This window comes from Lagenorhynchus albirostris, chromosome 11 (genome assembly GCF_949774975.1).
Source record: "Lagenorhynchus albirostris chromosome 11, mLagAlb1.1, whole genome shotgun sequence".
Lineage (NCBI taxonomy): Eukaryota > Metazoa > Chordata > Mammalia > Artiodactyla > Delphinidae > Lagenorhynchus > Lagenorhynchus albirostris.
Window position 1 is genome coordinate 62,808,960 of NC_083105.1, and position 21,252 is coordinate 62,830,211.

The 21,252-nt window shown below is 39.1% G+C and overlaps 1 protein-coding gene across 1 annotated transcript in view; it reads left to right on the forward strand.

Moving 5' to 3' along the window:
• The window catches only part of FAM186A (family with sequence similarity 186 member A), a 120,151-nt gene that overhangs the window by 50,446 nt on the left and 48,453 nt on the right, over nt 1-21,252 (forward strand). Inside the window, 7 exon segments of the mRNA XM_060167049.1 lie at nt 35-882; nt 989-1,496; nt 1,498-1,649; nt 1,651-1,992; nt 10,771-10,963; nt 13,323-13,465; nt 14,111-14,293. Coding sequence (XP_060023032.1) covers nt 35-882; nt 989-1,496; nt 1,498-1,649; nt 1,651-1,992; nt 10,771-10,963; nt 13,323-13,465; nt 14,111-14,293 — 2,369 coding nt within the window.

Sequence of the window (21,252 nt, forward strand, 5' to 3'; positions counted from 1 at the left end):
CCTACTCCTAAGATGTCTCAGGGTTTGGGAGCAGGCCCATGCACTGAGAGTCACTCTTACCCCTCAGCAAGTCCAGGCTTTGGGGATAACTCTCACCCATGAGCAGGCCCAGACACTGGGGATTCATGTCACCCCTGAACAGGCCCAGGCACAGGTGGTCCCCCATGTCACCGCTCAGCAGACCCAGGAACTGGGGATCACTCTCACCCCTCAACAGGCCCAGGGACTGGGGATCCATGTCACCCCTCAGCAGGCCCAGGACTTGGGGGCCCCTTTCACTTTAGGACAGGCTCAAGCGTTGGGGGTTTCTCTCTCTCCAGAACAGTTTGAGGAATTAGGAGTTCCTCCCACCTCAGATAACAACTATACCTTAGAATCTCCCCACATCCCAGAACAAATCCAACCTTTGGGAGCCCCTTTCACCCCAGGACAGGCCCAGTCCATGGGTATTACTCTCAGGTCTGAGCAGGACCTAAAATTAGGAGCTCTTATTAATGAGCAGTCCTTACCACACAGGGCTGGTCCTCCTTCAAGACATACTCTGGAAGTTGGGATCTTTTCCATTACTGATAAATCTATCACAACACGTGCTCCTCACATTCCTAAGCAGTCCCCAGTATCATCTGCTCCTGTTGCTGAGAAGTCCCCTATATTTGAGGTCTCTTCTACTCCTTTGCAGATATCAAGGTCTCCTCTTACACAAGCCCCCTTTGTCCCTGGGAAATCCTTGGGAATGAGGATTCCTTCAGAACCCAGGAAGCTCCTGGCACCACAGACTTTTCCTTCCTCTAGACAGACCCCAGTTTCTAAGGGTCAATCCACCTCTGTTCGGTTCCCAGCTCCAGTCCCCAGCCCAATATCTGGGCCCTCTCCCACTCCAGGGCAGCCCCTTGCACCAGGCCCTTCTTAGTTCTAGGCAATTCTTCATATCTAGGGACATTGTGACTCCCCAGTTGTCTCTGATATTGAAGCCCCTTCTTGACCTCAGACAGCTCCTTATATCTGGAGTCCCAGCCACCTCTGCACAGATTCCCAGTATCTGGGCTCCTTTCTCTCATGGGAAGTGCTTGGTTCCTGGGGCTTCTTCCACCCCTGAGGAACTCTTGGAATCTGGACCCTTAACCCTCTCTGAGCAGCCTCAGGCATGCCAGACCTCTGCCACCCATGAGCAATCTCCCTATCTACAAGCCCCTTCTACCCTTAGGCAGCATCTGTCACCATGGACCCTTCTTGGGCAAGCCTGCCCACTATGGATCCCTCCCACCCCTGGGCAACACCCTACACTATGGGCTCCCTCAACCCCTGGAAAGCCCCAGAAAAATTTGTCCTCTCCTGTCCCTAAGAAAAGTAAGGAAAGATTGTCAATTATTTCTTCTCTGAAACCTAAATCAGCATTGGTCCATCCCAGTGCTCCAGGTTTCAAGGTACCTCAAGCCCCTTTCACCACTAAGAAGTTCCAAATATCAGAGGTCTCTGACACTTATGAAGAAATCCAGAGACCCCCGAGATCCTTTTGCTACGGAACAATTTAGAACATTTAAGTCCTATCTCACTGATTACAGGACACCAGTATCCCAAACCCCTTACATTGATGAGGGGGCCCTTCCTACTCTCATTAACCCTGTAATATCACCACCTTCTCTTACTACCCAAAACATCACAGAGCTCACCTTCTGAATGGGACCAGAAATCCCGATTTCCCCCTATAGATAAGCCCTGGATACTGACCTTACTTTCAGGTATCCAGAAAACCAAGATGATGGTGCCCGCTTCCTATCCCCAAGAGCTCAAAGAACAGAACTATTTTGTTGATGTGGAGGCTCAGCGGAAGAACCTGATTCTCTTAAATCAGGCGACAAAAGCTTCTATACTCCCTTCACAACTACACACAACAGCTAGGAATCTCATAATTGAGACACTTCATACGGACAAAGTTCGGCTGGGATACCTATTCCACAAGTACATTGCCTATAGGCTGATCCAGTGTGCAAGGTAGATATAAATATCGTGTGTCCAGTTTTCTGAAATCAGGTTTAGTCCTGATTTCAAATATCCTCCCTCACTGCCCTATAAGTATATACATATTTGTCAGATTAGATGTTCTAAAAGATTCTCTTATAGAAGGTCTGTGGAATGGAAGCATATTTAAGATAGTAAAAGGAAGTATATTTTTTAGGAAATAAAAAATGTCTTATAACATCTATTTCATTCATTTATATCTCTAGCAGACATGCTTAAGTATATTTTGTGGATCATGGTTGATCTCCAAAATATCAACTTCAGAAGTTTAGAAATGCTTCCAACTGGAAGAATGGTAACTTCCAACTGGTAACAATTTATACATTGGTCAGCATTATAAAAGAGTACTTCCCCACATCAAGACTAACATGAAATATTATCAGTTTTTTGGTTCATTGCCAAGGTAATAGATAAAATATGGCATTTCAATGCTTTAATTTGCATTACTTTTATTATAGGTTGAGGTTAAGCATCTTTTCATAGACTTAAGAGCCATCTGTATTTTATTTTCTGTGAAGATTCTATTCAATACTTTGCCCATTTTTCATTTGGCTTGTCAAGTTGCTTTTTTAATTGATTCGTGGGGCCTGTTCAAATATTTGGAAAATTAGTCCCTTGTCTGTGACATAAATTGCCAAATTTCCCCCACTTGTGTTTTGACTCTGCTTTTGGTGGGTTCTGCTTTCTAAAAAAATTTTGATTTTTATGTGCTTATATTTTCTTATTTAAATATTTATTTATTTATTTTGGATGCACTGGGTCTTAGTTGCAGCATGTGGACATCTTAGTTGTGGTACGCGGACTCTTAGTTGCGGCATGTATGCGGGATCTAGTTCCCTGACCAGGGATCGAAGCCGAGCCTCTTGCACTGGGAACTTGGAGTCTTACCCACTGGACCACCATGGAAGTCCCTATATCAATATTTGCAATAATGCTTTGTACCATATTTAGAAAGGCCCTCTTCACTATGAGAAATATAAAGAAATTATTTCTAGGTTGCTTTTAGTACTTTTATGGTTGGTTATTAGTTTTTTGTTTGTTTGTTTTACATTTAAGTCTTCGATTCTAAGCTTTCTGTTGTGAGATATAGGTGTGATGTTTTTCACTCCCCCACATGGCTGCACAGTTGCCCCATCACTATTTACAAAATAATCTACCTTTTTCCCCATTGATTTGAATGTAGCTTTGTCATAAATTGTTGTATCATTTAAGTCCATAACTGGATTTTCTATTATTTTTTATTGATTGCATATAGATGAGTTACTTCTATTCTCTGTTATTTATTGCAGTTTTATTTTTATGATGCTGAGTCTTCGTGGTAGTTAGTACTATTTGCCAGTACTTGTCAATGAGATGTGAGCAGAATTAATGTGTATCATTTCTGTACTAAGCTTGTCATTGTCAGTTTGAGACCCTCTAGAGTCTCCTTTTCCTCTGGTATGATAACCTATAGTGTTCAAGGTGATGACTGCTCTGTTAGCCTGTGTTCCTGAGAGTATAGAATGAAGCTCATTCCCTGCAAAGCTATGATGGATTTGTAGTATGAGCAACAGGTAAACTTTTGTTTACAAACAGCAAAACCCAGTTTATCTTTACTAATATAGTCTTCCTATTCAAGAAAATGATATACCTTTGTTTTTGTTCAGGTCGTGTGTGTGTGCGTGTGCGCGTGTGTGTGTGCGTGTGTCCTGTTGGAGCATTCTAAAGTTTTCATCTAGCTCTTGCATATTCTGCCATAACTGTATATCTTGCTAGTTTTTATTTTTGTTGTTACTATTGTAAATGGACTCTCTTCTTCTATGATACCTTCTAACTGGTTGTTATTTGTATAAATGAAGGCTAGATTTCTCTATATCAATTTTGTATGCAGCCATCTTACTGTATTCAAAAGCATGTGATAGTTTTTCAGTTGATATTCTTGAGTTTTCCAATTACATAATCATATCACCTGCAAATAATAATTTTTTACATCTAGAATTTCCAACTTTTAAACATCTCATTTCTGTCCCTGTCTACCTGAATTGATTAGTACCTTCAGAACTATATTAAAAAATATTGGTGATGTGGCCACAAGGCCATCTTTGTTCATTTGACTTGCCCTGAGTAACAGCTAGTAGTGCCCTTCCATGGTCCCATGTTATTTTTTTCTAGGAAAAACTCACCTTCAAGAACATTTAAAAGGATTGTTTATATTTATATTCTCCTTTCTGAAAAAGTTACAAAACAACTTTAACCTTAGTCAATTTCATTTTGAGGGGGGTTATTTTCTCCATTCCTTTGTAACTCAGAATGCCAAAATGTAAGTCCTTTCATTGCTAATTATTATAGTGGTGATAGTGGACATCTTTCTAGTATATGTCATTAAAAAATGCTGGCTTTTGGGTTGAAATACATTTTATCATATTAAAAAAGTATCCGTCAGCTCCTGTTTTGTTATTTTTTTTAAATCAAGGGTGGATGTTGAATTTTGTTAAATTTATTAAATCACATTTTGTTAAATGTGATTTCAGCACTACATTTTCATGGTTATTAGAGAACATATTTTCTCCTCAGATCTATTAATATGGTTATTTTAAACCATCATCACATCCCTGGAATTTGTCCTTGTTGTACCTTTCTTTGAATGTGTTACATTTGCTAATATTTTATTTAGGATTTTACTTTGCATTGATATTCATTAGTAAGTTTGGTGGTTGACTTCTTTTGGTGCTATCTTTGTCAAATTTTGGTATAATTTTAAGTTTATATCATTTAAAAAATGTGAAAGCTTATTTTTTTTCTATGCTCTGGAACAGTTTAATGATAAAATTAGCTATTCTTTGAAAGTTTGGTAGATTTCACCTATGATATTATATGGGCTTGGTACTTTTGGGGGGGAATTCTATGACAACTTTCTTAATTTTTATATGGCAATTAAGTTTGTTTAGTTTTAGTGAAGATTTTGAAGATCTAAGTGACACAATATGACCTGTTTTAGTAAAATCATTTAAAAATGGAAATATATAGATTAACATTTCACAACAATATTTAATTTATACACTTATAACTTTTATAATTGATTCATCAAGGATCAATTTGTTCATTCTGCAGAAAGCTCTTCTTTAATATTTAATGTTATAATAATCAAATCACCAACAGGTATAACAAGGAATTAAATATTGACAGATGAAAGATTCCATAATAAAAATGGCTGAGTCAAGAAGATTCTAACATTATATGGGAGAGAAAACATAAAGTATAATAATATAAACTATTTTTGAATAAAGAAAGTTTTGTAGAACCTCTGTAAGTAAAGAGTCCATGTTTAAATGCTAAAATACAGTTTTAGAGTTGTATTACCACATGATCAGTGTAATATACCTGAAAAGCAATGATGGAAAGAATGTAAAATTATACCAGATGCTGATAATGAAACATTTCATTTCCATATATATTGAAGAAAGTTCTTAAAGATACTAAATGTTGTGGTGACTAGATAGGATTTAACTTATCATTTAATTCATCAACATTTAAAATATCCACTACATGCCAGGGGCTGGGTTAGGCCCAGGGGGTAGAGGGTGGAAGGATACAAAAATGGATAAGCCATAACCCTGCCTTGAGGGCACTCAAAGTCTACTAAGAGACAGTCATACAAACAGATGATTATATAGTATGATGTGGAAAGAATATATCACCTACTCTATACAAGAGGACTGAGGAGAGGGGAGAGTTAGGTAAAGCTTCTAGGAGTCCAGACCTTTGAACTATGTCTCAAAGAACTAGTAAAAGTCAGTAAGGCAGCAAAGGCAGAGAGTCTAGCAGGATAAAGAAAGGAAGAAAGAAGCAAAGTTCTGTGTGTGTGTGTGTGTGTGTGTGTGTGTGTGTGTGTGTGTGTCTGTCGGTGGAAACCAGTATCTGTTTTGGGGCACAATGAACCATATCCGTATAAGACGGCGAATTTAAATGATAAATGTTTTGTGTGTTCTGACTGCTTCACCAATTGGCCGTTCCCCATCTCTCTCCCTCTCCTTGGGCTTCCCTATCCCCTGAGACACACAACAATATTGAAGTTAGGCCAGTTAATAACCCTACTATGGCCTCTAAGTGTTAAAGTGGAAGGAAGAGTCTCATGTCTCTCACTTTATCACTTTAAGTCAAAAGCTAGATATGAATGAGTTTAGTAGGGAAGGCATGTTGAAAGCTGAGAAAGGCTGAAAGCTAGGCCTTTTGCACAGTTAGCTAAGTTGTGAATGCAAAGGAAAAGTTCTTGAAGGAAATTGAAAGTGCTACTCTAGTGAACACATGAATGATAAGAAAGACAAAGAGCCTTATTGCTGATGTGGAGAAAGTTTTACTGGTCTGGATAGAAGATCAAACCAGCCATGACATTCCCTTAATTGAAAGCCTAATCCAGAGCAAGGCCCTAAGTCTCTTCAATTCTATGAAGGCTGAGAGAGGTGAGGAAGCTGCAGAAGAAAAGTCTGAAGCTAGCAGAGGTTGATTTATGAGGTTTAAGGAAAGAAGCCTCTTCATAACATCAAAGTGCAAGGTGAAGCAAGTGCTAATGTAGAAGCTGGAGCAAGTTATCCAGTTCTAGCTAAAATAAGTAATGAAGGTGGCTATATTAAAAAACAGATTTTCAATGTATACAAAACTGCCTTATATTGGAAGAAGATGCCATCTAGGACTTTCATAGCTAGAGAGGATTAGTCAATGCCTGGCTTCAAGGCTTCAGAGCTTTGAGGGACAGGCTGGCTCTCTTGTTAGGGGCTAACGCAGCTGGTGACTATAAGTTGAAGCCAGTGCTCATTAACCATGCTAAATTAAAATGCTAAATCTACTCTGCTATGTTCTATCAATGAAACAACAAAGCTTAGATGACAGCACAACTATTGACAACATGGTTTACTAAATATTTTAGGCCTACTATTGAGACCTACTGCTCAGAAAAAAAAGATTCCTTTCAAAACATTACAGCTCATTGACAATGCACCTGGTCACCCAAGAGCTCTAACGGAGATGCTCCATTAATCTTAATCTCCATTAAGATTCATGTTGTTTTCATGCCTGCTAACACAGCTTCCACTCTGCAGCCCATGGATCAAGGAGTAATTTCGACTTTCAAGTCTTATTATTTAAGAAATAGATTTCGTAAGGCTATACAGTAGCTGCCATAGATAATGGATCTGGGCAAAGTCAATTAAAAACCTTCTGGAAAGGATTCACCATTCTAGATGCCATTAAGATCATTCATGATTCATGGAAAGAAGGCAAAATACCAACGTGAAGAGGAGTTTAGAAGAAATTGATTCCAACCTTCATGGGTAACTGAGCAGCTCAAGACTTCAGTGTAAGAAGTAACTGCAGACATGGTGGAAACAGCAAGAGAACTAGAATTAGAAGTAGAGCCTGAAGATGGGACTGAATTGCTACCATCTCATGATGAAACCTGAATAGATGAGGAGTTGCTTCTTATGGAAGAGCAAAGAAAGTGGTTTCTTGAGATAAATTCTTCTGATGAAGACACTGGGAAGACTGTTGAAATGACAACAAAGGATTTAGAATACTACATAAACTTAGCTGTTAAAAAGCAGTGGCAGGGTTTGAGAGGACTGACTCCAATTTTAAAAGAAGTTCTACCATGGGCTTCCCTGGTGGCGCAGTGGTTGAGAGTCCGCCTGCTGATGCAGGGGACACGGGTTCGTGCCCCAGTCCAGGAAGATCCCACATGCCGCGGAGCGGCTGGGCCCGTGAGCCATGGCTGCTGAGCCTGCGCATCCGGAGCCTGTGCTCCGCAATGGGAGAGGCCACAACAGTGAGAGGCCCGCGTAATGCAAAAAAAAAAAAAAAGTTCTACCATGGATAAAATGCTATCAAACAAACAAAAAATGCTATCAAACAGCTTTGCAGGCTACAGAGATATCATTCGTAAAAGGACAAGTCAATGGATGCAGCAAACTTCATTTTTGTCTTTTTTTAAGAAACTGCCAAAGCCACCGAAACCTTCAGCAACCACCACCTGATCAGTCAGCAGCCATCAGCACTGAGGCAAGATTCTCTACCAGCTCAGATGACTGTTAGAATTTTTTAGCAATAAAGTATTTTTATTTATTTTTTTTTAATTTTTAAAAATTGATATATAGTTAATTTACAATGTTGTGTTCATTGCAAAGTGATTCAGTTATACACATATACGTATAAATATAGATACATATATATACATTCCTTTTCAGATTCTTTTCCATTATAGGTTATTACAAGATACTGAGTATAGTTTCCTGTGCTATACAGCAGGTCCTTGTTGTTTACATATTTTATATATAGTAGTGTGTATATGTTAATCCCAAACTCCTAATTCATCTCCCCCAGCCCCTGGTAACCACTTTGGTAACCATAAGTTTGTTTTCTATGTCTATGAGTCTATTTCTGCTTTGTAAATAAGTTCATTTTTATCTTTTTTTTGGGGGCCATGCCATGTGGTTTGCAGGATCTTAGTTCAACCAGGGATCGAACCCACGTCCCCTGCAGTGGAAGCAGGGAAGCATGAAGTCCTAATCACTGGACCGCCAGGGAATTCCCTGTACCATTTTTTCAGATGCTACATATCAGTGATATCATATGATATTTGTCTTTCTCTGACTTACTTCACTTAATATGATAAAATTTGGGTCCATCCATATGCTGCAAATGGCATTATTTCATTCTTTTTATGGCTGAGTAATATTCCATTGTCTATATATACCACATCTTTAACCATTCATCTGTTGATGGACTTTTAGGTTGCTTCCATGTCTTGGCTATGGTAAATAGTGCTGCTGTGAACATTGGGGTGCATGTATCTTTTCAAAAGAACGTGTATCTTTTCAAATTAGAGTTTTCTCCAGATATATGCCCAGGAGTGGGATTGCAGGATCATATGGTAACTCTATTTTTAGTTTTTTAGGGAACCTCCATCCTGTTCTCCATAGAGGCTGCACCAATTTACATTCCCACCAACAGTGGAGGAGGGTAGTAATAGTTTTATATCCAAATTCTGATCATGCTTTTTCTCTGATGTCAGAAAGAACTTGGCTCGAATTTCCAGTTCTGAACTTCTCTAAGACTCAAATGTGCTGACTCAAATTTGTAAAACTGATGTAATGATAATTACTTCAAAGAATGGTTGCAAGGGGACTTCCCTGGTGGCGCAGAGGTTGAGAATCCGCCTGCCAATGCAGGGGACGATTCCTGGTCCGGGAAGATCCCACATGCCGTGGAGCAACTAAGCCCGTGTGCCACACCTACTGAGCCTGCACTCTAGAGCCCGCTCGCCGCAACTACTGAGCCCACGTGCTGCAACTAATGAAGTCCACGTGCCTAGAGTCCATGCTCTGCAGCAAGAGAAGCCACTGCAATGAGAAGCCCCTGCACCGCAACAAAGAGTAGCCCCCGTTCACCACAACTGGAGAAAGCCCGGACGCAGCAATGAAGACCCAACGCAGCCAAAAATAATAATAAAAATATATATATAAAATTAACTCAGAAAGTTAATATATTTAAGTATTAAATGATCCATATATACAGTAGGTTCTAAGCTATTACAACCCACAAAGAGACCTAAGAGTTATTCCCTTCCCCCTCTCTCTATATATGTAAAATACATATATTTAGAAAAACGTCTTCAGTGGGTTCCCATTGCCTACCTCCCCCAAAATCCAAACTCCATAATATGCTGTTTAAAGCTTTTCATGATCCAGCTATGTCAGTCTCATCCCCCACTATATCCTTTCACATATCTGTGATCTAAAAGTTCCAGACTATTCACCACTCCCAAAATATAACTTTTATTGTCTTGCCTTTATTTATAGTGTTCCCTCAACCTGGAATTCTTCATCCCCTTTTTCTCAAACTTCAGTGGCTATAAGTTTTACCTGAGATTTTTTTAAAAATACAGATCCTGAAGCTTACCACCAAGATTTTTTATTCAAAAGGTCTGGGGATGCACCCTGGAATCTACATTTTCAACAAGCACCACCCTCCCACCCCCAATAAAATGATTCAGTCCAGGTGATTAGGGTCCATACTTTGAAAAATACTGGTATTGTGGAAAGAGAAAAGAGCTGGGTTTGCTTCCGAAATCTGTTATTTATCAATTATGTGACTTTAGAAAATTACTTAACTTTGCTCAGAATCCTTTTCCTCTCCTGTAGAATAGGGATGGCAAAAAACTATGTTTTGGAGGCCCAAACATTGTGGCCTACTACATTACAGTAAAGAGAGTACTACATTTTTATGACTGTTCCTCAAGATCCTATTCAATATCTTCCTACGAAGCATTCTTTATTCCTCTTATTAGAATTAATTATGTTTTGCTCAAACAGCTAAATTGCTATTTAGCATTTATTTCATTCTCTCTCTGACACAATTTATTAGTCTCCTAATCTGGCTTGTAAGTGCTTTGAAGGCAAGGACACTCTTTTTCATAATTGTACTAAGTACCTTCTATATGTTGTATACATATCAATACTAAAATATAATATATTAAAAAAATAATAAGCAACACTATTTTAACACTAAAAACTCTGTGAGGAGTTAATGAAAATTTGACAGTCATATAGAGTTTTGAAAGTTTAGTCATATAGGGAACTAGATTAAGGTCTCATTAAGCAAGCCTGCCACCCCTATACTATCTCTCTCTACTTACTAAGGATGAGATGAGAATGGTGACACCAGGTTTGCTGAGTTAGTGTCAGTAATTATATGAATCTCATTCTTGTTAATTTTTCCAAGAAACAACATAATTAAATGGTTACAAGCCATCCAGAATACTGGGAGAGGTTATGAGACCCAGAACCTCTACATAATGCTGAGCAGAATTGATGACTATCAAAAAAAGGTGATGCAGATCTGCACAGGGAAGCAGAAGTCGCTACAGCAGAAATAGAATCAGTGCCTGAGGAAAATGACGTACTTATTCAGCCAGGTAATCTGTTTTCTTTTCCCTCTCCCCAGTGTGTTGTAAGAAAAGGCAAAGTGGTAGGCTTTGAAAATAAGTTACCCGGAGATACCATAACATACTACAAATTTCATGGCTTAAAACAACAGAAATGTATTCTCTTACAGTTCTGGAGGCCAGTTCGAGAAATCAAGGTGTTGGCAGGGTTGGTTCCTTCTGGAGGCTCTGAGGGAGAAATTTGTTCCAAGTCTCTCCTCTAGATTCTGGTGGCTATAGACAATCCTTGGCATTCCTTGGCTTGTAGCTGCATAACTCCAATCTCTGCCTCTGTCTTTCCCATGGCCTCCTTCCTAGTGTGTTTTATGTTCTCCTCTTACAAAGCCATGTGTCATTGGATTTAGGACCCATCTGGTTAAACCAGGATGACCTCATCTTGAGATCCTTAACTACATCTGTAAAGACCCTTTTTCCAAATAAGGCCACATTCACATGCTCTGAGTGAACATATCTTCTGGGGAGTTCATCATTCAATCCACTACACTGTGACTTCAGTGAAACTCCTAAATTGACAACAGGAATACTGGCTGGACTCTCTAGATGAGAAAAGGTTAGAATAGGAGAGACTTCCAGAAATGCTCAACTCCTTCCTAGTCAACCCACATCTACCAGCCTCTAGATATGAAACCTCTTGAGCTCACTGCTCTCCAGCTGATTCTTGGTGGTTACATTCCTCAAAACTATCAGAAAGCAAGTTTTAATATGCATTTACAAAAAATGGAGATAAGGGTTTACCTAACTTGCTTACATAGCACCAGGCACAGAAGATCCTGCTAAACTCTGACATCCACCCAATTATGTCTCAGAGCCCTCTCTGAGATGACCATCAGTATGCTTTTGGAAGTGATACCTTCCAAAAGTTATAGAGCTGAGATTAGAGTTCTTTGTTCTGGGATTATATGCTCCCATTATTTTCTCCAGCATGGAGTTCTGGAACATTCTTGGAGTTCTAGGAATATTTATACATCATTTTCTTTTACTAAAGTAAATAATTTACAAGATTAGTTTACTTGCTACTCTAGAAGGTACAGAGAGACTTCTCATTATAGACATATTGTAAATTTTCCAGAAGTTACTTTTTCTATTCTTTTTTTTTTTTTTGGCCATGCCACGCGGCTTGCAGGATCTCAGTTCCCCAACCAAGGATTGAATCCAGGCCACAGCAGTGAAAGCCTGGAATCCTAACCACTAGGCCATCAGGGAACACCCAAGAAGTTACATTTTATTTTATTTTAGTTTAGTTTAGTTTAGTTTAGTTTAGTTTACTTTATTTTAGTTTAGTTTAGTTTAGTTTGGCTGCACTGGGTCTTAGTTGCGGCATGCATGCGGGATCTCATTCCCCAACCAGGGATTGAACCTGGGCCCCCTCCATTGGGAGCAATGGGCCTTACCCACTGGACTACCAAGGAAGTCCCTAGAAGTACACTTTAAACATTAAAACTCTCTGACCTCAAAAATTGGATATTTTTGACAGTTCTGGGTTTGGAAAATACGACCAATGTAAATGGAGTAAAGCAAGATGAATTGGCAGTGTCATGAACTGTCTGACAGGAATTACAATGTCTAGGGCATTTCAGGGGATTAATATGGGTCTGGGGTCAGGGAAGCTAGAATCTAGATGATGAGGTGGGTATCAAGGCATCAAGAAGGGAGGGGAAAAAGCAAAAAGGGAGAAAAGGGTAGAAATGAATAAATACACTGAATCAGAGTGGTGGTCAAGAGGTTGGTTCTGCTACCAGATTGGGTTCAAATCAGCTTCACCACATACTAGCTAAGAGATCTTGGGCAAGCCACTTAACTTTTCTGAGCTTCATATCCCCATATGTAAGAAGACAAGGATAATAATAGCACCTATCTCATAAGGTAGCAAATATCAAATAAATTAATACATAGAAAGCACCTGACAGTCAAAGTTAGCTATCATTATATTTGCACAATGTTTCACAACTGATGAATATATTGTCTTACACAACTCTCATAAGAACCCTGTGTTTATTATTCTTGTTTTAGAAATGAGAAGAAAGAAGTGCAGATAAAATTAGCAACTAACCCAAAGTCACAAAGCTGGGAAATGAGAGGACTAAAACTAGAACTTAATGCAGGACCACGGTTTTTATACATCACAGTTGCCAACTCTGAAATTGTGTGTTGGAGGCAGTTAGAGGTCGAGGAGTGGCAGGAGGAAGGGAGAAAGGGCCTGGAGAAGGAGAATTCCTTTTCCAAGGAAAAGGAAGTGTCATAGTTTAGCTAAGGCCAGCTAGGAAGACCTTCCTAAAGACTTTGGCCCTTTCTTTTCATGATTTCCTTTTTCTGATTCATTTATGTTTAGCTTCAAGAGATATATAAATTGAATCTAAATCAACCTATCCCTTTGATCATCAAAAAGAAGCAAATATCTGCCTCTACCAAATTTGTTCAACAGCCAATCCTAAAAGAAGAGGACAAAAAGTATGACATATTCAATAAGTTCAGGTATGTGGTAGGAAAGACTGACATTAAACTTTCTTTGGATAATATCTGGGACCTCATGATTTTTTTTCCTGCCCAAGAGCTTCCCCTTCTCCACAGTTTTGATATGGTTCAGTGGAGAATATTAATTTTCTTAGCTAATTTAGCAAAAGGCTTATTTCTACTTAAATATTTAATAACTAATTTTGAGTTCCTTAAAAAAAAATGAAGTTGATTCTTCCTTACGAAGAAACAAATTATTTTAATACACACAGTGAAGAAACTTAGAAGCATTACTTGTTTTTTTTTTTTTTAAGAAGGTAGGAACTTTGGGAAGGAAGGGGAAAAGACTGCTGTGGGGGAAACATAGCCTGCATATGGAGTGTATACTCCATGAAGCTAAGAAAGTCGTTTTAAAACGTATTAGTAGGTGAAGTCATGGAAATGCAACTTTCAGGGGGAAAAAAAGTTATTTCTGCAAATTCTGCTGTTTTAATCCATCTCTCAGTCAAAGAGGGCATAGCTAATGTTCCTTGGTTCCAGGGGGGCTTTATAGGACACGGTGGTGGTGAAGAGAAGGGGCGAAAATAGGAATTATATCTTTTGAATGGCTATGGAGTTCAGGAGAGTTTGACGCTTCCAAATGGTGCTTGTTCTCTGATTCTCTAGACAAGAAGACCAAATGGAAGCCATCTGGAATGCTGATCTATCCACTTCAAGTTACCCAATAACAGAGAAGACATCAATGTATTCACTCTGGGCCCGGCTGGGTGGGTACCCAGATATTCCTATGCTGCTCCAGTTAGAGGTTCACTCTACGTTCAGAAGATCTCTTACATGCATTCAACCAAAGTAAGTTAAGGACTCGGAGGGAGCACTCTGGTAATTGGGCCTTTGGTCACATACCTTTTGTTTCCCTAACCTGACTTTCTCTTACAGCACCAGGGAGTCGCCAAAAGTAGTTTTTTGGTGTGAGGTCAGACTCACACCAGCCATAAAATAGTACAGGTAAATTCAACATTAGTCTTTTAGTGTTTCTCTTCATAGGCCTATAGATGTCACTACTGGAAAAATATAAACAAACAAACAAACAGACAAAAAGCAGTTATAATACCATGAAACCTAATCTAACACTAGATAGGTCCACTTTGAATTCCACCCTTAGGGATTTATTACTGGAAGAACCAGAAAGACCGTAGTAGAATGCTTTCGCCCACTTCATGATTCAGTAACATGACCTTAAATGCAGTTGTCATATCTAGGCCAAATCTGAAGTAAATTCGGTGCTTGTATCCCAGGATGCACTGAAGAGACTCGGAGAGAACAGGTAAGGTGGTCATGTGGTTCCACATTTCCAAATTCTGTTAAACCAGATTCTCACTGAAACTATTGGAAACCATTCTAGTGGAAGTGAAGAGTTTTGGAGTCTCCATTACCTCTCTCAAGTAAGAGAATTATTTAATGTTCTAAGCTAAGAATTTAGAAATGGAACTTTTGTAACCTGAAAGAGTTTGTGGGAGCAGTCTGATTTATTCTGGTGAAATCCAAGTCCTGGGGTAAGAAGAAATAGTGTTAACTCATCCATTTGTTTAGGTAGCAGACACCATGAAATAAGACAATTAAAATTCTATAATAAAGTAAAGTAATAGCAAAAATATTATATAATGTATACAATATAAAATCATATACCATGAGCACAAGCGTTCATGAAAAAAAGTAACCAAATCAAATGTAACCATTAAGTTGAATAAGTATGACTCCTAAGTTATAGGTTATAATCAGAAAGCAGCTTTCTTTTTGTCTCCCATTTTCCCTTACATTTTTTGAGTAATTAAATTAATTAACTTAGGCTATTTGGAGAGATAACATTGCTAATTTAATGCCTATAGCGCTTGGGACAAGATGTATAAAATTTTCTTTGAATAATATTTCCTTTATCTCCATTCCACAGCTAGCTTCAACTATTAGATATACTACTGACCTAACTATTCACTTCTTACTCATGCTAAATCCTACAAAATTAGTGAGACTCCTACTTCCAATTTACTGTTTGGAAGTACTCAGAATCAAGGAGCTTTCCATAGATTTTTTTTTAAGGTATAATGTATACACATTTTTTTAAGGTATAATTTTTTTTAAGGTATACATTTTTTTAAGGTATAATGTATATACATTTAACCTCTTTAGGGTACAGTTCTGAGTCTTGCATAGTTATGGCAACCACTAATCTGCTTGCAGTCCCTATAGTTTTCTCTTTTCCAGAATGTCATATAAATGGAAGTATACAGTACGCAACCTTTTGAATCTGGCTTTTTCCACTTGGCATAATTCATGTGATTCATCCATGCTGTTACATGTATCAGTAATTCATTTCCTTTTACTTCCTGACTAGTATTATTCCACTGTATGGCTATACCATATTACTTTATCCATTCACCAGGTCAAAGACATCTGAGTTGTTTCCAGTTTTTGGCAATTATGAATAAAACTGCTCTAAAAATTCATATACAGGGTTTGGGGTGAATGTAAGTTTTGACTTCTCCTAGAAAAATACCCAGGTGTGGGATTGCTGGGTTGTATGATAAGTGTATATTTACCTTATAAGAAATGGCTAAGCTATTTTCCAAAGTGATTTTACATCCCTTTACATTTATTCAGTGAAGCTAGTTCTTACCCTACCTCTAGATGAAAACCTAGATGGTTCCATGACATTTCTGGTAACTTTTTTTTTATATAGTATTTTTAAAAATATTTATTTTATTTATTTATTTTATTCTTGGCTGCGTCGCGAATATTTATTCTTAGCTGCGGCAGGTGGGATCTTCACTGTGGCATGCGGGATCTTTTGCTGGGGCGTGTGGGCTCCAGAGAGCGTGGGCTCTGTAGTTTGTGGGCACACCTCTCTAGCTGAGGCACTCAGGCTCAGTAATTGTGGTGTGCATGCTCAGGTGCCCCGCAGCATGTGGGATCTTAATTCCCCGACCAGGGATCGAACCCGTGTCCCCTGCATTGGAAGATGGATTCTTTACCACTGGACCACCAGGGAAGTCCCCATTTCTGGTAACTTTTTAATAATGTAAGTTTATCTAGTCGGTAATTAAAATGTCCAGAACCATGTATAATAAAGCTTTAATTTTCTTTTAAAGTTCTCCTCTCTTCCAGCTTAGACTATTGCAACTTAACAGTCAGGGAAGGAGGACATGAACAGCTTATTTTCTCTCTTGTGGCCTAGTGCTTTTGTTCCAACTTTTCCAGCTTGCTGGCATTGGACCTCTTATGGATTACAGTTCTGAGAAGGGAGGAGAGGGAAAGGGAAAGAGAAAGTTCTTACTGACTACCACTGTTGCATTTTCTCACATCATTGCTTCCTGGATGTGACAGATTTTTGAAGATGACTCTTTCATGGATGTACTTTGTGAGCTCCTTGGTGATCATCATCACTGGAGATCACTCATCTGCAGATGTCTTCTGCATGTTTTTTTCTTTTTGGCCACACCCCACGGCTTGTGGGACCTTAGTTCCCTGACCAGGGATCGAACCCGGGCCCTTGGCAGTGAGAGTGCGGAGTCCTAACCACTGGGCAGCCAGGGAATTCCCTGCAGATTTCTTCATCATGGCAGATACATTTCTATTCCAACTGGTTGTTTGCATGTGTGATACCCCCAGCTTCTCTCTGCTGAGATGTGTTAGCATATTAAGGCAGTTCTCCTGGACAGAATACATGACAGCCCTATGTCATCTCTCCTGGGTATATATGTATGTGTGGCCCTCATCTAGTCTATAGGAAACACTTGAGCCTCCTTTGTCCAGATAAACTCTGAGGCTGAAGGCCTATCCCAATGCAGCAGCAGCTTTTTCTTTGTTTCTGCCATTAGAGCAGCTAGCCAATCAGTCAGGTATGGTTTTTTTTTCGGGTATGGAATCAGACCCTTGTCTACTGGGCCTCCAAATTGGAGACTCGTGTTAAGTTCTTGGAGTGGAGGAAGGGTAGAAGCACTCTCAAAATCCTCTTCTCCTTGACCATCTCATACCCTCAGAGTGAGTTAAAAGATTAAGAGTTAAGTTCTTTGTAAATCCTAGTCTAGCACTTCTCTTCAGAATTTGGTATCCATTGTTAGGGTTGCCAGATTTAGCAAATAAAAAGGTAGGACACCCAGTTAAATTTTAATTTCAGATAAACAGCAAGTGATTTAGTATAAGTATGGCCCATGTAATTGTAAAAAATTATTTATTATTTATCTGAAGTTCAAATTTGACTAGGCACCCTGTATTTAATCTGGCAACCCTTCTATTGGGCTTTGCCAAAACTTCCATTTTTACATGATATTAGATACAAAATATGTATTAGGAGTTTCTGAGTTATAGGGTTAGATGTTTGAAAACTTTCAGAGTAGGAGATGCTGAAAACAGTGAAAAACTTTAATAAGACATTATAGGAAATAGAAGAATTGAAGACTTGGATTCTTTTCTATTTTTCACTAAACCTATTTTTAAGACATTTTAAATTAGTAATAATGGGCACTACATGATCCGTTACTATTTGCCATCCTCCCCCTCCTTTTTTCCTCCCTAGAATCTCTTCAAGGTCTTTCTCCCTCAAAGAGGATTATATATTTTTTTACTTTGTGGCAATTATAGTCCAAACCAAGAGGCTTTTTTCCCTCTGGGTTTGGTTATTTCTACCATCCTTTGGATCTCAGTTTAAACAATCGCTCTTTCTTTTTTTTTTTCTCAACATTTTTTTTTTTGGCCATGCCACAGGGCATGTGGGATCCTAGTTCCCTGACCAGGGATGGAACACCCGCCTCCTGCATTAGAAGCACAGAGTCTTAACCACTGGATCAAAGGGAAGTTCCCAATCACTCTTTCCGAGCTGTCTTCTCTGACTCCTGTGTTCTCCCATAGCGTCTTATAATTAATACTATCTTAGTACTTACCATTCTGTATTGTAATTGCCTTATTACTTACCTCCCCTGATTTTAGACAATATGTTTTTTAAAATTTATTTATTTATTTTTGGCTTCGTTGGGTCTTTGTTGCTGCACACCAGTTGTGGCGAGCGGGGGCTACTCTTTGATGGGGTGTGCAGGCTTCTCATTGTGGTGGCTTCTCTGGCTTAGGAGCATGGGCTCTAGGTACGCAGGCTTCAGTAGTTGTGGCACACAGGCACACTAGTTGTGGTTCACGGGCTCTAGAGCGCAGACTCAGTAGTTGTGGCCCAAGGGCTTAGTTGCTCCGTGGTATGTGGGATCTTCCTGGACCAGGGCTCGAACCCGTGACCCCTGCATTGGCAGACAGATTCTTAATCACTGTGCCACCAGGGAAGCCCCTAGATAATATGTTTTAAGGAGATTAACTGCCTGTTGTGTTCAACTGCCTCTATTTTTGCTCTGCCTGCTTTCCTTTCAAAAATATTTACTACTTCCTATGTGCCAGGTACTATAATGAGGCACTGAGATATAATATGTGGAAAGGGTTCAAGAGACCATGGATGCCAGGCAGAAGGAACACTACATGCAAAAATCCAGGGCCGATAACATATTTCTTCTTTTACTTTATCTCATAAAAAAATTTTTTTTTAATTTAAAATATAGGAACTTCCCTGGTGGTCCAGTGGTTAAGATTCCGCCTTCCAATGCAGGGGACGTGGGTTCCATCCGTGGTCGGGGAACTAAGATCCCACATGCCTTGGGGCAACTAAGCCCACATGCTCTGGAGCCCGCGTGCCACAACTAGAGAGAGGCCCGTGCACCACAACGAAGATCCTATGTGCCACAACTAAGACCCAAGGCAGTCAAACAAATAAATGATTTTTTTAATTAAAAATATATAAAAACAAAAACCTCCCTACTCTCCAGTACCCTTTCTTCCTGTTTCCAACAGAGATGACTAGAACTAAAATTTCTCTTCCTGCCTTGATGTGTCATGTGATGCTTGGAGCTATTGTCATCTTTGGCAACCCTGAGGTGATAACCACAGGACAAAAAGACAATACACCAAGAATTACAGAGGAGGAGGATAAATGAAACCCTATCTTTGATAACATTAAGTTGCTGGAACAACCCTGAGTACACCTGCCTCTGGCCTTTTTGTTAAGTGAGCAATAAATGACTTTTTCAGTTTCAACCATCCTTAGTCAGGGATTCTGTTACTTTTTTTTTAACATCTTTATTGGAGTATAATTGCTTTACAACGGTGTGTTAGTTTCTGCTGTATAACAAAGTGAATCAGCTATACATATACATATGTTCCCATATCTCCTCCCTCTTGCGTCTCCCTCCCTCCCACCCTCCCTATCCCACCCCTCTAGGTGGTCACAAAGCACGAGCTGATCTCCCTGTGCTATGCGGCTACTTCCCACTAGCTATTTTACATTTGGTAGTGTATATATGTCCATGCCGCTCTCTTACTTCGTCCCAGCTTACCCTTCCGACTCCCCGTGCCCTCAAGTCCATTCTCTACATCCGCGTCTCTATTCCTGTCCTGCCCCTAGGTTCTTCAGAACTTTTTTTTTTTTTTTAGATTCCATATATATGTGTTAGCATATGGTATTTGTTTTTCTCTTTCTGACTTACTTCACTCTGTATGACAGACTCTAGGTCCATCCACCTCACTACAAATAACTAAATTTTGTTTCTTTTTATGGCTGAGTAATATTCCACTGTATATATGTGCCACATCTTCTTTATCCATTCATCTGTCGGTGGACATTTAGATTGCTTCCATGTCCTGACTACTGCAAACAGAGCTGCAGTGAACATTGTGGTACATGACTCTTTTTGAATTATGGTTTTCTCAGGGTATATGCCCAGTAATGGGATTGCTGGGTTGCATGGTAGTTCTGATTTTAGTTTTTTAAGGAACCTCCATACTGTTCTGCGTAGTGGCTGTATCAGTTTACATTCCCACAAACAGTGCAAGAGGGTAGGGATTCTGTTATTTGCAGCACAAAATATTACTGACTTAATCAGTTTATACTTTTCCCCCTGAGGAAAGTTTTCCTAATCTTCCCTATTGCCCTTATATGCCATTTCCCCAAACTCCCATAATATCCTAAGATTATTACTCTATCATTGTATTTACCACATGTATTATAATGATCTGTTTATGCATCTGTCTCTTTGTATCCCAGGAGATCTGACATTTTGACCCATTAGAGATACCCAAAAAAGTTCAATGTTGAATGAATGAATAAATCTATGTTTCTTTCCCCAAAGGGGTAATAATCAAAGTAGGGGGTGATAAAATACTGAGGAATTACAAAAGACAGCAACTCTCAAAAGAACAGTTTCCATTTTTAAAAAATATTTTCAAAAATATTTATTTATTTATTGGCTGCATGTACAGCTTGTGGGATTTTAGTTCCCTGACCAGGGATTGAACCCGGGTCCCAGCAGTGAAAGTGCTGAGTCCTAACCACTGGGAATTCCCAAAAGAACAGTTTCAACAGGACTCTCTTAGGGCAGAGGAAGCTTTGGAAACTGCAGGCTATCTGGTGCAATTTTTATTGAGGGAAGTACTATTACCTGTTAAGTAATAGTAATAACAATAACACTTCACAGTTGTGTGGTGCTTTTCACAAACAGTGAATCTAATATCAAATTTAAACCTCACAGCCATCCTGATGAGGTAAAGAGAGCAAGCATTTTAAAGACTAGGAAGCCGAAGCAGAACCAGAATTTCAAACAAGTTCTACATGCCACACTAAAGATACCTGAAATTTACCTTAAGCTAAATCGTTTAAATATTTCTCTCTCACTGAGATAAAGACCATCTGATGTGAAAATTCTTACTTACCATACAGTAGACAA